This window comes from Octopus sinensis, linkage group LG1 (genome assembly GCF_006345805.1).
Source record: "Octopus sinensis linkage group LG1, ASM634580v1, whole genome shotgun sequence".
Classification (NCBI taxonomy): Eukaryota; Metazoa; Mollusca; class Cephalopoda; order Octopoda; family Octopodidae; genus Octopus; species Octopus sinensis.
Genome location: NC_042997.1, coordinates 41,957,645 through 41,974,212, shown reverse-complemented (window position 1 = coordinate 41,974,212; position 16,568 = coordinate 41,957,645). Strand labels below are relative to the sequence as shown.

The window sequence follows — 16,568 nt, the reverse complement described above, 5'->3', positions numbered from 1 at the left end:
AGAGTTCCAACTCAGTAGTCTGGTGGCTGTTAAGAAAAACAGGTACAGATGAATGGCTTGTGAGAGCCATGCAATCTATTCATAGAGATGTTGTCATCAAGGTGAAAGTTGGTAGCATGTTTAGTAACAAATTTAGCCACCATCAGGGCATGATTTGGAGTCCCCTCTTGTTTACTATATTTCTACAATATGTAACAAAGGAGAGACTATGTAAATGATGTTGAGATTTTGGTGTTAGTGACTGTTGAAGCTGTAGAAACTCTCATGCAATGTAGTAGATTGAGGTGAGCAAACCACATAGTACATATGGTAGATGAGAGAATTCCAAAGTATCTGCTCTTCAACTCTGTGGAAAACTACATTCATTTTGTAAAAGACACTTCACAAACCAAAATTAAAAATACAAAGACTTAAAATCTAATTTAATAAAATAAGAGTTAGTAGGAAGTACAGGGAAAAATACAATTGATATCTATCTACCTATCTGTCTACCTATCTACCTACCTATCTATCTATCTTCATATTCTATGTCCATAGACATCAGTGATCATGGACTACTATACCAAAATGTGAAGAATCATGATTTGGTGGGGGGAGAGATTTAGCTGTAATTTCTTGTTGCCTTCTGTTGGTTTATTCAGTTTACTAGTCTTCTACTCTACTAAGATTATACTCAAAGAACAGAGCCTTATTTAATCTTTAGGTAAGAGGACTGGTTTGCCTAATATCAGGGCATGTCCACACTCCAACAGGAATGTGTGACACTTACCTAGAAGCCCATGCTCCTAGGTAGCTACAGGATCAGCTTTTCCTACTTAACCCATAACTGGGACCCTTAAGGGGTACTACCACCTTAGGTCAGGGCAGATCTGGGAGTTGTGATTAATGAGTAACTCCATACTCCTCAAAGCTAGTGAACTCTCAGGCTGGATCCTCACCACCACATGCAGTTTAATGTCTCACACAACAGATAAAATCTCATGGATAGAAATATATGCTCAATGTATCCAAAGATTTTGAAGAGAATTGTTAAATACAAAATTGTAATGAGACACTAGGGAAGAAAATCTCATGGATATTAATATCATTTCAAGTGTTCAATTTGTAATTGAGATTGTCTTTCTAAGACTACGCTTGTTAGCCACTCCAGGTTACCTGAGCCAAAGCCACCTGAGGTAACATATGTCTGTCAATCAAGTGTACAAATGCCTTTTCTATTGATGGTTTCAAAATGTTAATTGTCATGGTTTTGAATTACATTTAGCTGACATGGTCAAAACTGCAGATTATCAGCAGGGCTAAAGACTTGTCCTTGCTTTGTGGATCATTAACAAACAACAGTTATACTCCTTCTTTCAGTTCAAATAACATATGTTTTGCCATGCAAGCAAGTGTTAAACAGGGACTTAAGGGAGTATTTTACATCTAGTTGCTCTTTCTGTTACCAATCCTGACCTGTTTTTGAAGCAAAGAATTTTTTATTCAACAGGTCTTTGCAAATGCAGAATGACTGGTCATAATGTCAGCAAGAATCTTTAAAATAACTATTTCTTTATTGCCCAGAAGGGGCTACACACAGAGGGGACAAACAAGGACAGACAAATGGATTAAGTCGATTACATCAACCCCAGTGCATAACTGGTACTTATTTAATCGACCTCGAAAGGATGAAAGGCAAAGTCGACCTTAGTGGAATTTGAACTCAGAACGTAGCGGCAGATGAAATACTACTAAGCATTTCACCCGGAGTGCTAACGTTTCTGCCAGCTCGCTGCCTTAAGAATCTTTAAAATAGCATTACTATTTCACTCAGGTGGTAACAAGTGAAGTTGTTGAATGTGAACATTTATACAATGTATGCACACACACACACACACAGATGTTGGCTGGTGTTCTCTACAGTAGCTGTGGGTTGACCATTTCCTTTAAGAGCCTTTCCTGACTTTCAATGGACTTGAGGAATTACTGTCTGGAAATAGGTGAAGGTTGGCATCAGGAAGGACATCTGGCCACAGAAAATTCTGCAACAGTGTTTCACCTGATACATGCAAGTATAGAAAAGTAGATGTTAAAATGACGATGATTGTATATTATCATAATGGGCTTCTATACAGTTTCTGTCTACCAATTCCATGTACAATTCGTTGGTTGGACTGAGGCTACAAAAGAAGGCATCTGCCCTAGCTGTCACACTGTGAAACAGAGCCTGAAACCAACCGGATGTAATTCTAACTTATTAACCACACAGCAATACCTATGCATCTGCATGTGTGTATGTGTGGAATGTGTGTGTATATATATATATATATATATATATATATATATATATATTATGTCAGGTCACTTTCGAGTGCTACTGGTAACATGTAACCCAGTACAACATGTTGCATGGTCGGGTCGTTGGTGACTAAACTGTCAACCCCACCAAGCTTGCTTGGTGAGGAGGGTGTTTATTGGGCACCCTGCAGGATGAAGAACAAAACCCGTCAAAGGACGGAGGAACTCTTGAGAGTCAACGGCCATCCAATAAATGTCTTAAGGCTGTATCATGCACAGGGACATAGGAATAATCGGACTGAATACCCGATCGTGCGATTAAACCATTGGGAGTGAAGGACTCCTAGCCTTTGTTAGGGCATCCTTCTAGGAGAAGGTAACTCAGGTAACTGGGATAACTCCGACATAAAACCTACGGCTCAGTGGTTACCGATGATGTTGACTTGTTCTTCTTTTCGGATTATGGCTGCTGTTGCTTAGTGAGTGGGATTGACTCAGTGCACAGCCTTTCCTCACTTTAAAAAAAATCTTCTTGCACAGGCATTGCATGATAACAACATTGATTAAACTTCGTGCAATGCCATACTCGATAACGAGGGGGCAGCCACCATATATATATATATATATATATATATATATATATATATATATATATATATATATATATATATATATATATATATATATATATATATATATATATATATATATATATATATAAAATCATATATATATATATATATATATATAAAATCATATATATATATATATATATATAAAATCATATATATATATATATATATATAAAATCATATATATATAATATATATATATAAATCATATATATATATATATATATATATATATAAAATCATATATATATATATATAAAATCATATATATATATATATATATAAAATCATATATATATATATATATATAAAATCATATATATATATATATATAAAATCATATATATATATATATATATAAAATCATATATATATATATATATATATAAAATCATATATATATATATATAAAATCATATATATATATATATATATAAAATCATATATATATATATATATATATATAAAATCATATATATATATATATATATAAAATCATATATATATATATAAAATCATATATATATATATATATATAATCATATATATATATATAAAATCATATATATATATATATATAAAATCGTATATATATATATATATAAAATCATATATATATATATAAAATCATATATATATATATATATATATAAAATCATATATATATATATATATATAAAATCATATATATATATATATATATATAAAATCATATATATATATATATATATATAAAATCATATATATATATATATATAAAATCATATATATATATATATATATAAAATCATATATATATATATATATAAAATCATATATATATATATATATATAAAATCATATATATATATATATATATATATATAAAATCATATATATATATATATATATATAAAATCATATATATATATATATATATATAAAATCATATATATATATATATATAAAATCATATATATATATATATATAAAATCATATATATATATATATATATATAAAATCATATATATATATATATATATAAAATCATATATATATATATAAATCATCATCATCATCGTTTAACGTCCGTCTTCCGTGCATGCATGGGTAGGATGGTTGACAGGAGCTGGCCAGGTAGAAAACTACCCTAGGCTACTATGTCTGTTTTTGGCAGGGTTTCTATGGGTGGATGCCCTTCCTTACACCAACCACTCTGCAGAGTGGACTCAGTGCCTTTTACATGGCACTAGCACAGGCGGGATTAGTTTTGGCATGATTTTTACAGCTGGATACCCTTCCAAATGCCAACCACTTTACAGTGTGGACTGGATGCTTTTTATGTGACACCAGCACTGGCAGAATAAGAAATAGAAAGTCCTTAGTACAGTATTATATATTTGAAAAAAATGAATAGAAATGGTTTTTCTGATCATTTTAATAATTAGAACACCTAATTACTTACAAACATCTAATTATTAAAGTGGAAAAAGGATCAGAAAAGCCATTTCTATTCATTTTGTCAAATACAGATAAGTGTGTGTGTGTGCATGTGTGCATATTTATATGCATACATACACATAGGTGCAGGAGTGGCTGTGTGGTAAGTAGCTTGCTAACGAACCACATGGTTCCGGGTTCAGTCCCACTGCGTGGCATCTTGGGCAAGTGTCTTCCGCTATAGCCCCGGGCCGACCAATGCCTTGTAAGTGGATTTGGTAGACGGAAACTGAAAGAAGCCTGTCGTATATATGTATATATATATGTGTGTGTGTGTGTTTGTCCCCTAGCATTGCTTGACAACCGATGCTGGTGTGTTTACGTCCCCGTCACTTAGTGGTTCGGCAAAAAGACCGATAGAATAAGTACTGGGCTTACAAAGAATAAGTCCTGGGGTCGATTTGCTCGACTAAAGGCGGTGCTCCAGCATGGCCGCAGTCAAATGACTGAACAAGTAAAAGAGTAAAAGAGTATTCACGCATACATGTATTAAGATGCGTCTCACAAACACAAATGAGTATAACATATGAATCTGCATGTACATGATGTATTTATGGTGTATTCTCATATGTGGGTGGGTGTACATAACATGATACACACACACACACACATGAAATGAAGTAAAGAGATAGTTATAGTTGGCCAAGCATAACTTCTAATCATAGAACACCTATTTATTTTTTTTTTAAACATGTTTCAGATGGCAAAATGTTGGGGTTTTTTATAGTGTGACGTAGCTGTGTGTTTATCATCCTGTGCAGGGTGGGCTGATGATGTTCTCTGTTCCAGAAAATCTAACTTAAAGGTAGTTTTGTAGCAATATACTGAAGACAGTAACTGCTGTAGAATAATGGTAAACTCAGAGAAAACCCTGCCTGCGAATTTCATGTCTCTGTTATTATATACTTTCACTTTACATTGTTAAAATCTTAGTGAAAAACAATGAGCATCTGTACCTCATATTTCATCATTTCTGTAAATTTCAAGTTTTTTATATAATTTTTTGTATTTTTTTTACTTGTTTCAATCTTTGGACTCTGGCCATGCTGAGGCACTGCCTTGAAGAGTACTTATTTTTTAACCTTCTATTTATTCAATTGGTCTCTTTTGCTGTACCACTAAGTTACAGGGATGTAAACAAACTGACACCAGTTGTCAGGAAATAGTAGAGGACAAACACACATGTAGACACACACACACACACACATGTGTATATATATATATATATATATATATATATATATATATATATATGAGAGCCATCTATCAAATCTACTCACAAGGCTTTGGTGACCTGGGGTTATAGTAAAAGACACTTACCCAAAGTGCCACTGAACCCAAGGCCACATGATTGAGAAGCAAGCTTCTAACCTCACAACCATACCTGCACCTACAAAAAAGTCATAAATAATGTATTTAGTTCTAATGGAATACTGTTGGCCATGAAGTTGAGGTGCCAGACACACAATATAGGATCATAAGTTCAAATTTTTATTCAACTAGTTTGTTGTGGCACTGAACACACAATTTTCATCACTTGCCTCAGTTTGCTTGTTTCTCAAGCTTAGTTTCTACATTATGTCTGAATAGTTACAGCGGGTTACTTGTACCACTCTAAAAACTATTGCTTGTTCTAGCAAAAATCTTTGCATTCTCACAAGTATAATGATGTTGATATAAAAGGAAAGAGTGGTTGTTGCTGGCAGACTGTGCTGGAAGTTGAAGAAGAAGATAAAGATATTTCTTAAGTCAACAAATTTAATCATGTTATTGAATTATTATATGATGTTATATTACTTCTGTTGTACATATAACAGACAGAAAGAAATACCCAGGAATTGTATATCTGTTGTCTCTTGAAAGATGTAAGAGAAGGAAAGACAGCAAATGCTGTGAGAGAAAGGTGGCTTGGTACCAAAATAAAAAATTCATTTTAATGGAGCATCACTCCAAAATTGCTGGCCTTGTGCCAAAATTTGAAGACCTAACGAGGATTAAAGTGCCACAAAGATCAATCACTAAAAAAATAAATAGCATGAAGGGACTTGATTTAAACAGCTGAAACTCTATTCTCTGCAATGCCACCATGAACGATACATTATTTGCACCATGTGGAAAATATTCCTTCAATATTATCCAAATTATATCAACATCATGTTTACAATTCACCCAAGATTAGGCCCCTGTATAATGCATCTCCTACAAAGGTCGAGATCACATCACATAAGAACATTGCAACACAATTTCTTCACTGCAAATGGTGTCCAGCTCTTTTCAATGTTATCCTGAAAGAAATTAAAGTAGGAGCAGACCCCACAACTTTCAAATGGTACCCAGACAAATTCCTCCAGGAAATACCGGATAAACCACCTACACCCGGATACACCTCAACCAACAACAACTCTCTGCTTGAGTGGTCCATGGTGTCCTGAAATAAATAACTAAAAAAGTTTTCCAGGTAGTGCTATTGAGTTGGTCATGGTTGGGCTGATAATGGCCAAAACCAATCTAAGTTATTATTATTATTATTATTATTATTATTATTATTATTATTATTATTATTATTATTATATAATAATAATAATAATAATAGTGATTAACAGTAATAGTTTGGTGTCAGATTAGATATCTATAATATTTAGTTCTGCTCGTTTCTGCTTTGTGTTCAAATCCTGCTAAAGTTATCTTTGTCTTCCATTCCACCAGGGTAAAGATAAGTACCTATAATATACTGAGAGTTTATTTAATCAACTATGCTAATCTCTTATATATTTAGAAATTTATGCAAATGTTAGAAACCAATATTATTATTTATAATGATTCAGTACAGACAGTTGTCATGACTTTGGCAACTTAAAGATGATTTAAAGAAATGCAGAGATCTAGATGAATATGTTTGTCTACATTACTCCATAGGCACAGGAGTGGTTGTGTGGTAAGTAGCTTGCTAACCAACCACATGGTTCCGGGTTCAGTCCCACTGCGTGGCATCTTGGGCAAGTGTCTTCTGCTATAGCCCCGGGCCGACCAATGCCCGGGGCATTGTGAGTGGATTTGGTAGACGGAAACTGAAAGAAGCCTGTCGTATATATGTATATATATATATATATATATATGTATGTGTGTGTGTATTTGTGTGTCTGTGTTTGTCCCCCTAGCATTGCTTGACAACCGATGCTGGTGTGTTTATGTCCCCGTCACTTAGCGGTTCAGCAAAAGAGACCGATAGAATAAGTACTGGGCTTACAAAGAATAAGTCCCAGGGTCGATCTGCTCGACTAAAAAAAGGCGGTGCTCCAGTATGGCCGCAGTCAAATGACTGAAACAAGTAAAAGAGTAAAAGAGAGTAAAGAGCATAGGACTGGTTTCCTAGCTTCTCTGATGTATATATTCCTTCCTGGACAGGATTACTCAATTTTTACCAGCTGACCAGATTGGAGCAACATGAAATGAAGTGTTTTTTGCTCAAGGACACAAATTCATTGTTCAATCCAGGAATTGAAACCACAATCTTATGATCATGAGTCCAACACTCTAACCATTAAGCCATGAGTAGGCTGAATTAAATTCTTGAAAGTTAAGAAGAATTTACATTTTATCAAAGTTTCAAGATAGAAATAGTAAACTAACTTTGGTAAAATTTAAAGATTTGGTAAAATATCAAGATTGTTTATCTTAACTAACAGTACTTAACCAGTGAGTCATTATCTTCACTGACTGTTTTCAATTCAATGGTTTCAACTGTTTTAACTGTTAAATTGTATGGCTTTTTTGATTTTTCACTCCACAAGATCTCTATATTTTGAGGAAATTGTAAAAGAATTAGTGAATTCAAGCTTCTCTCAAGGATACCAGCAATAGCAGTATAGGTGGAATGAAATGGCTTTAAGGAGATGGCATTCATCATTGAATGAGATGAATGAACTTGAGACTTTTAAATGTTCAAAGCCATTCAAGTCTTCTCCTCCTCCATCGACAGTCTGTCTGCTTAGTTTTCTTATCTTTTGAAACATTCCAACATGAAATTAATTCAGAAAATTCAGTCAGTCTAAATATGTGTGGTACATTGGGAACTATACTTATAGTTGTACATCAACAGTGACTCCGGATTAACCAGCTAATCTACTAAAATCCTCATTTGTTATTAATATATTTCTTTATTGCCCACAAGGGGCTAAACATAGAGGGGACTAACAAGGACAAAATCGATTACATCGACCCCAGTGCAAATCTGGTACTTTATTTATCGACCCCGAAAGGATGAAAGGCAAAGTCGACCTCGGCGGAATTTGAACTCAGAATGTAACAACAGACGAAATATCACTAAGCATTTCGCCCAGCACGCTAATGTGTCTGCCAGCTCGCCGCCTTTTGTTATTAATAGTTTTGTCTTACCATTTGTTCCACTAATTCTTTAACAATAATAATTTCTAGATGTCATTCCAGCTGTAGTGAAATGTTAGCCATGGAACAACAGGCATAGCTATGTGGTTAAGAAGTTTGTTTTGTGATTACATTGCTTCAGGTTCAATACTGCTGCACAGAATCTTAAGCAAAAGTCTTTTTCTATAGCCTCAGGGTTACCAAAGCCCTGTGAGTGAAATTTGATTGTTCCTGTATTTGGGTGTTGAACTTAATCCATCACTCAGTGCAACTCTATCACTTGGTCATTGAGAACCTTTATCACACACCTCTCTGTTTTTAAGTATTTGGGGTCAGATTTCTTTCACTCTCCTGCATTTGAAACCTTTAAGGGACACTGCAACATCCTCTTTTGACAAAGCAATGAAATATTTGACAATCGTCTGACTTACTACCTCACAAAAATTGCATGTCTTCAACTGATTAATTCCTTTGTTAGGAATTAAGAAAATTATCAAAGGTTTTCAACATTTTTCCTGATTTAGAACAACTGCCACACACATTTATCTCATTAAAGTCCATAGTAAGTTACATGAATATCCAAACCATGAGAGAAACCAAGAAACAAAGCTATTCAATCACAGAATACTTTTGAGAGCTTTCATAAACAAATAATTGTCAAATATATTATCTTTTATTATAAAATATAAGGTTCATAGCTTTCTCATGTATCAAAAAAGAGTAAGCTTTTAATCTGCCAATGTATTGTTTGTTCTCATTGGATCACCAAGTCATTGCCTCATCCAACCATCATGCCCGTATCAATGTACATCATTTATTGTCTACCCTCAGAACGTGGTTGATTTATGCTGATTTCCTTCAGCTGAAAATGTGTAACACTCCTGACTGATTTCAGACTGATAAATGAATGATTCAGATGACACTCCTTTATTATGTCACTCCACACTCTTTACACAATAGAAGTCCACAATCCCAAATCCCTCAAGTGTCAACTTGTAACAGTCTGCAGCTGCTGCTGCTATTGTTGAACAAGCAAAAATCACCAATTGCAACACCTGCAGGAAACTGTCACTGAAAGGAAGGCATTCACCCAACTCTAAAAGTCATGCAAAGAATAGCTTTATGCCTTGCACAGTCTACAAGACTTTTGCCCATCAAATTCTAGTTGGTGACTATTCTTATTAAACTTTTTAATATTTTCCTCTAAGGATATCTCTCTTTCAGTCTATGTAAATATAGGACAGTGTGCCCCATTTGCTAAAAAGACATCCTCTCTTAACTTTAACATCTGATGTCTACCATAAATGTATGAAGAGAGAATGTAAACAACTACCTCTGAATTAACAAATTATCAAAGTGTATAATTATTTTATCCAATTCTTTATCATTAAAACTGCAACTTTCTATAATTCTCTCCTTCCACCTGTTCATGTTTTCCCTACCAGTATCAACCTGTAGAAGCTCAAGATAAACATAAGCCATGACACTGCATCCTTTAAGGCCCTCGTGCTTTCCGAAATCCGCTGAAACTACACCTGATTATATATACACTTTAGATGAGTTGTAGTGCACCTGAGCACTGTACACAATTATTATTATTATTATTATTATTATTATTATTATTATTAAATTCTGTCTGTTTATTTTTAAATTTGCTCAATTTCATTGAAACAAAAAGTTAATTCTAGAACACCCTGTACGGTGTGGCATTGTTAGTTGTTGTATGGCTTGGAGTAAATATTAAAATCAAAGGTTTTCTCACCATAAACCTCCCATCTAAGCATATTGTATCAAGGAGTATATTATCCAAAATGTATCTCTCCTTTATAGGCGTGGCTGTGTGGTTGAGGAGCTTGCTTTCCAACCATGTCGCTGAGGATTCAGTCCCACTATGCGGCACATTGGGCAATTCTCTTTCATTACAGCTCTGTGCCAACCAAAGCCTTGAATATTATATAATTGCCATTACTGTATTGATATATAAAATAACACATACTACTCACTTATTGTCATATAATAAACATACAGAAGTTCATGTATGAAATTGATCTTTTTTCTACTTCAATTATTACATGATTTTTTCTTATAAAATACACACATACAAGAGGAGTAAATCTCTCTCTATATATAATAATACTTTGAATGTGGCTCCTGAGAAAGAGTAAAGTAATTACCCAATCAACAACGGGTATTACTGCTAGTATATACATATATATATATATATCAATATGTAACCGCGTGTGTATCGTTGGCAATTTTCTTTCCCTGTCTTCCCTTCTTTGAACTTTTTCTATATTTCTGATGAAGAGCTCCACTCAAAACGTGAAATCCTCTTTCTTTTCTTTCCTTTCCATCCAATAACACTGTACTTATTCCATGTCCTCGCATTGTTGTTGTTTTTTCTTGCTTGTTCATGTTTGGATTGACTAATCGACTATATATATATATATATATATATATAGGTGCAGGAGTGGCTGTTTGGTAAGTAGCTTGTTTACCAACCACATGGTTCCGGGTTCAGTCCCACTGCATGGCACCTTGGGCAAGTGTCTTCTACTATAGCCCGTCGTATATATATATATATATATGTGTGTGTGTATGTGTGTGTGTTTGTGTGTCTGTGTTTGTCCCCCTAGCATTGCTTGACAACTGATGCTGGTGTGTTTATGTCCCCGTCACTTAGCGATTCAGCAAAACAGACCGATAGAATAAGTGCTGGGCTTACAAAGAATAAGTGCCTGGGTCGAGTTGCTTGATCAAAGGCGGTGCTCCAGCATGGCCGCAGTCAAATGACTGAAACAAATAAAAGAGAGTAAAAGAGTATATATATATATATATATATATATACACACACCCACATTTATATATATATATGTATACACACACCCTCACCCACATCTATCTATCTATCTATCTATCTCTCTCTATATATATATACATAAATGTGGGGGTGTGTATATATATATATATATATAAAGAACTTTCTGTGTTTTTATCATAGTTTCTCTCTCTCTCTCTCTCTCTCTCTCTCTCTCCCTATTTACCTCCTCTTATCCAGTTTTACATTACTTATCACTGAACCTCGTCACATCTTCTGCTAATCAATTCTTCTTATCAGATTGACCCAGGATGGTTGTTGAGATCCTGATTATTCACACACACACACACACACCCCTACACTTTTCTTCCTATCAAGAAATGCTATCTCACACTTTTCTACATCTGCTCAGACACCGGATTAAGACAAGACTTTACTTTCATCCCAATTCTTCCTCTTTTCATCTTTTCCATTCTAGCTACTTTCCTATCTGTCTATCTGGCTTTCTTTATCTGTTTGTCACAATTTATATTTCATATTCAATTATATGGAGCCACTGGAATCTATGCGGGTATAGACAAAGCGTGAAGAAAATCTAATTAATTGCTTTCAGAACTAAACCAGTTCCAATCTCCTGTGACTTATATACCTACAGTTACATTACAAAGCTCTTGCATACTGCTCTTCTGTAGTTAATATAGTTTCTTATGAATGGATGAAGAAAAATAATATTTTCAAAGACAGCTAATGACCAAAAGCACAATTCAACACACACACACACACACACACACACACACACACACACATGCCAATGCGGTCATTAAGTCTTTTAGAAATGGCAGCCAAATCTTCTTCAAATCTTACCCCACTGTCGTAAAAATGAAAGGGCATATTAGATAAGGAAGATTTTAATCTACTATGATACACTACATCTGAAAATAGAAAAGAAAGACAAAATGGAAATGTCATGGCTAGAATATATTTGATTATAGTTTTGCTCCACCAGGGACAACCTGATGCTAAGCAGCACTCACACATACAAGGAAACATATACATGCATGTTTTTATAACGATAAAAATTGCAGCGATATTTTCACTAAGTAAAGGAAGAGAATACTTTGGAACCATGGATTTACCGTTATTACACCAAATGCATCACAAAGAATCGCTCCATAGGTAAACCCATATGTGTCCTTTGTGTATATGTAAAAAATTCTTCAAAACTGTTTATCTATCACCACTGCCAGTTTCTTTGCTTTATTGTTGTAGTTATTGCTTTTTAGTCCAGATAAACTAAACTGTGATCCAGTCATGACCATCCAATCAGCTTTTTTTTTTCTTTTCTTCTGATATAGTATATCAAGAATTACTACATTATCCAATGTGTTTTTCCTCTTTTAAAACTATAGGTGTTATATGAGGTATATATTTGGTTACTATTTCTAGGTAGTGAATTGGCAGAGTCATTAGGGTGCTGGATAGAAATACCTCACAGTAGTTGTTACAACTCTGCACTTTGAGTTCAGATCCTAATGTCAACTTTACCTCTCATTCAGGGTGGGACAATAAAAAAAAAAATACTCATTCAGGGTAGTGAATTGGTAGATTTGCTAGTGTAGAATTGGATGGCTTGTGGTACCTCTTTTAGCCTTATACATTCTGAGTTCAAATCCCACCCCATTACTACAAACTGGTATCATATCTGTTAGGAATCATAGCCAACAGATATCACATGCAATTTGAAAAACTAAAGGGAATCTAGTTTTCTTAGTTCAATCAAAAGGTTCACAGCAATCCATTCACCATATCTAGCAAGTGCAGAGTTTCTCTACCATTTTTTTACCTATGGAACTTTTTGATTCCTATTTTATTTGAATGGACCCTTCTAGTTATTTGATGTTTTAAAAAAATAGCTCGAAACTGGGCCAGTCCCACGATCCTGTTAGCTGCTGGAGGGTAATAGGGGTTTGCTCCCCCTGCTAGCAATGTATTGTATATAAACACTGCAGAACTTTGCACCAAAAACCAGCTGGTAGAGAATCTGCCTGGGGTTGAACTAGTAGTAACATTCAACTGTCACTTTGATGTGGCTACTCGCTTTACTATTTAAAAAAATCATTTTTATAATTAAACTAGCAGAATCTCCCGGCGTTGCTCGGGTTTGTAAGGGAAATAACTATATAAGCATTTTTAGAGAGTTATAGCCAAAAAATAACATAAAAATGCATTAAAAATGGAAAAAAAATGATGGTAAATTTTTTTTTAAATCGTTGACTCATCGTAGACATTTTAGGGAGTTACTTCCCTTATATAATAGCGAAAAAAATGCATTAAAATGAAAAAAAAATTATGGTAATTTTTTTTTTTAAATCATAGACTCATCGTAGACGCGTGCTAATACCCAGAAGGGCTCGATATGAATCACAACTATAAGATACCCGGTTTTGGTTAAACTGCACCGCAAAATGTGGGAGTAGTTAGGAATCTAAATCGTAGGAGACAGACACACAACTTCACTTTTATATATAAAGAAGATATTATTAGGAATTGTGTAAAATGTTGCTAAAATACTTTTGTGTTGCAGAAGTATAACCTATTTATTGCAGATAAATTTTAGCAACAAAATCTTATATGGACCCCCAAGGGCCATATACACTCCAGGTGAGAACCCCTAAGCTAGTGGAATGACAAGGTTGAGGTAATTTAAGGCTGCTTTTAAAGTATTCCTTTGTCCCTCCTATTTCTGTTATAAATTGAAGCACAGAGTTTACTTAGGGTTTGAAATTTTAGATAGTAATTTTGTTCTTTTATTAGAATTCTATTTAATTTTTATACTTTTAATAGATATTTTGCATTTATAATAGCTTTCCATTATTTATGCATGGTTGTGTTTTTTATAACTGCTATATTTTTGTCTCTAATACTACTTTTTTGGGGCAACATTTTATGTTCTGACCTTGAAGCAAAAGAAGAATTTATCACCATCCTCATTTGTGGCAACATACTCATCATTATCATTGTCATCATCCTCAACATTACCATTGTCCTCTTCATCATCATCATTGTTATTGACATCATCGTCATCAAAATAATTACCATTATTATTATCGTCATTAACATTATCATCACCTTAATTTTACATTTCTTTACTTTCTGTGTTCAATTGAGGTTGACTTTGTCTTCTTTCATTCTGGGGCTTACAAAATAAAGAGCCAGTCAAATACTGGAGTCAAATATATTCTTTCACAAAATCTTGTGGCCATGGTAGAAAGCAGAGGCTGTGAGTATTAGAATGGTAAGGCATCAGGAGAAAGAAATATATTTTGTGGTATTTAGTTTCCTTTTATATACTGAGTTCAAAATCCTCTGCACTCAACTTTACCTTCCCTCCCTATAGAGATAAAATAATCACCACTCAAATATATGATTAGATTTAACCCTTTCATCACCGACCCAGCTGAAACCAGCTCTGGCTCTGTAGTACAAATGTCTTGTTTTCATAAGTTTTGAATTAAAATCTTCCACCAAATCTTCATCACAATTTATGTTCTTAACACTAGCTTAATGATAACTAAGTTGTTTTATTAAATTCTTTGTTATATTTAAAATAATTGAAAGAATCACAGAGCATCTCAATATAAATACAGTAACGAAAGGGTTAAGCAACTAAATGCTTCTCCTAAATGCTGATGTCACATGACTTGTAAGAAAATAATATTCCTTTTTCTAAGAAGGAATGTGTTTGTGATAATTAGGCCTACAAGAAATAGTAGCCAAATCTCTCAGAAATCACGCCCCATCATTTTTATAAAAGGAAAGACATACTGAATAATAGAATCCTGGGTACCCCCACCACCACCACCACCACCACACACATGCATAAAATGAAAGGGTGGTCACTTGAGGAATACTTCTGATTATTAGTTTGCTTCATCAAGGTAGCACTGAGACTGCACAAAACAGCAGAATAATTATTTTGTACAAGGTGGAATATCAGAATTGGTTGAGTGCCAGACGAAACGCGTTGCCATAATATTTATATTTCTTTATGACTACACCCGACCCCTACCCCTAAAATCTGTGACCTTTTGCCCTATATTAGAAATCATAGACATATATATGTTCTTCAAATATTTGTGTTCGGCAAACCTATTTCCTTCAGACACCTACCGTGTTTATTTTATTGTTTTGATTAGATAGCTATTTGCGTAATAAATAATCTATGTTTGTTGCTGTTGTTATTGTTGTCATTCTTGAAGTATTGTGGTAGGGGTGGCATTGTGGTCGTCATCGTCATCGTTAGTCTTTTCATCAGTTTTATCAGTTACTGTTGATTGTTAGGGATCTGTTTCCCTTGTTATTTTTCCTGATATCAAAGTCTTATATAAAAGGTTGTTATATTTAGAGGGTTCTGCTTCAACACGTGTGATATGCTCTATCACTCACAGCTACTTGTTTGGAGTGTGTACAATGTTGTTGTTGCTGTTATCATTGCTTACTCCACATCAGCCCTAATCAAGTCAAATGCATACAAGTGCTGTGACCACACCATCTTTTTTCTGGCACTGTGAACATCTTTCGTCTTACACTTGCTTCACTCATTGGACTGCAGCCATGAAGGGTTTTAGGTAAACAAATCAACTCCTGTACTTATTTTTTGCAACCCTGTTATTTATTCTATCAGTGTCTTTTACTTGAACTGATAAGTTATGGGGATGTAAACAAACCAACACCAGTTGTCAAGTGGTGGTGGTGGTGGTGGAAACAAACTCAAAAACACACACACATAAGTATACACACGCATACACATGTACGTATGACAGGCTTCTTTCAGTTTCCATCTGCTAAATTGACTCACAAGACTTTGGTCAACCCAGGGCTATAGTAGAAGACACTTGCCCAAGTGAGACTGAACCTGAAACCATGTGGTTGGGGAGCAAACTTTTTACCACACAGCTACACCTACACCTATACTAAA

At 34.2% G+C, this 16,568-nt stretch overlaps 1 protein-coding gene across 3 annotated transcripts in view; it reads left to right on the top strand.

The window, feature by feature from the left end:
• Nucleotides 1-16,568, top strand: part of LOC115211302 (breast cancer anti-estrogen resistance protein 3 homolog) — a 242,706-nt gene that overhangs the window by 77,273 nt on the left and 148,865 nt on the right. The window contains exon 1 of one of the 3 annotated variants that reach the window (XM_036500331.1): nt 12,665-12,766. The exons of the other annotated variants lie outside the window; for them this stretch is intronic. Within the exon in view, the coding sequence (XP_036356224.1) occupies nt 12,717-12,766 (50 nt within the window). The 5' untranslated portion in view covers nt 12,665-12,716. Of the gene's footprint in view, nt 1-12,664; nt 12,767-16,568 lie in introns of those variants that run through there. 3 annotated transcript variants of the gene reach the window in all.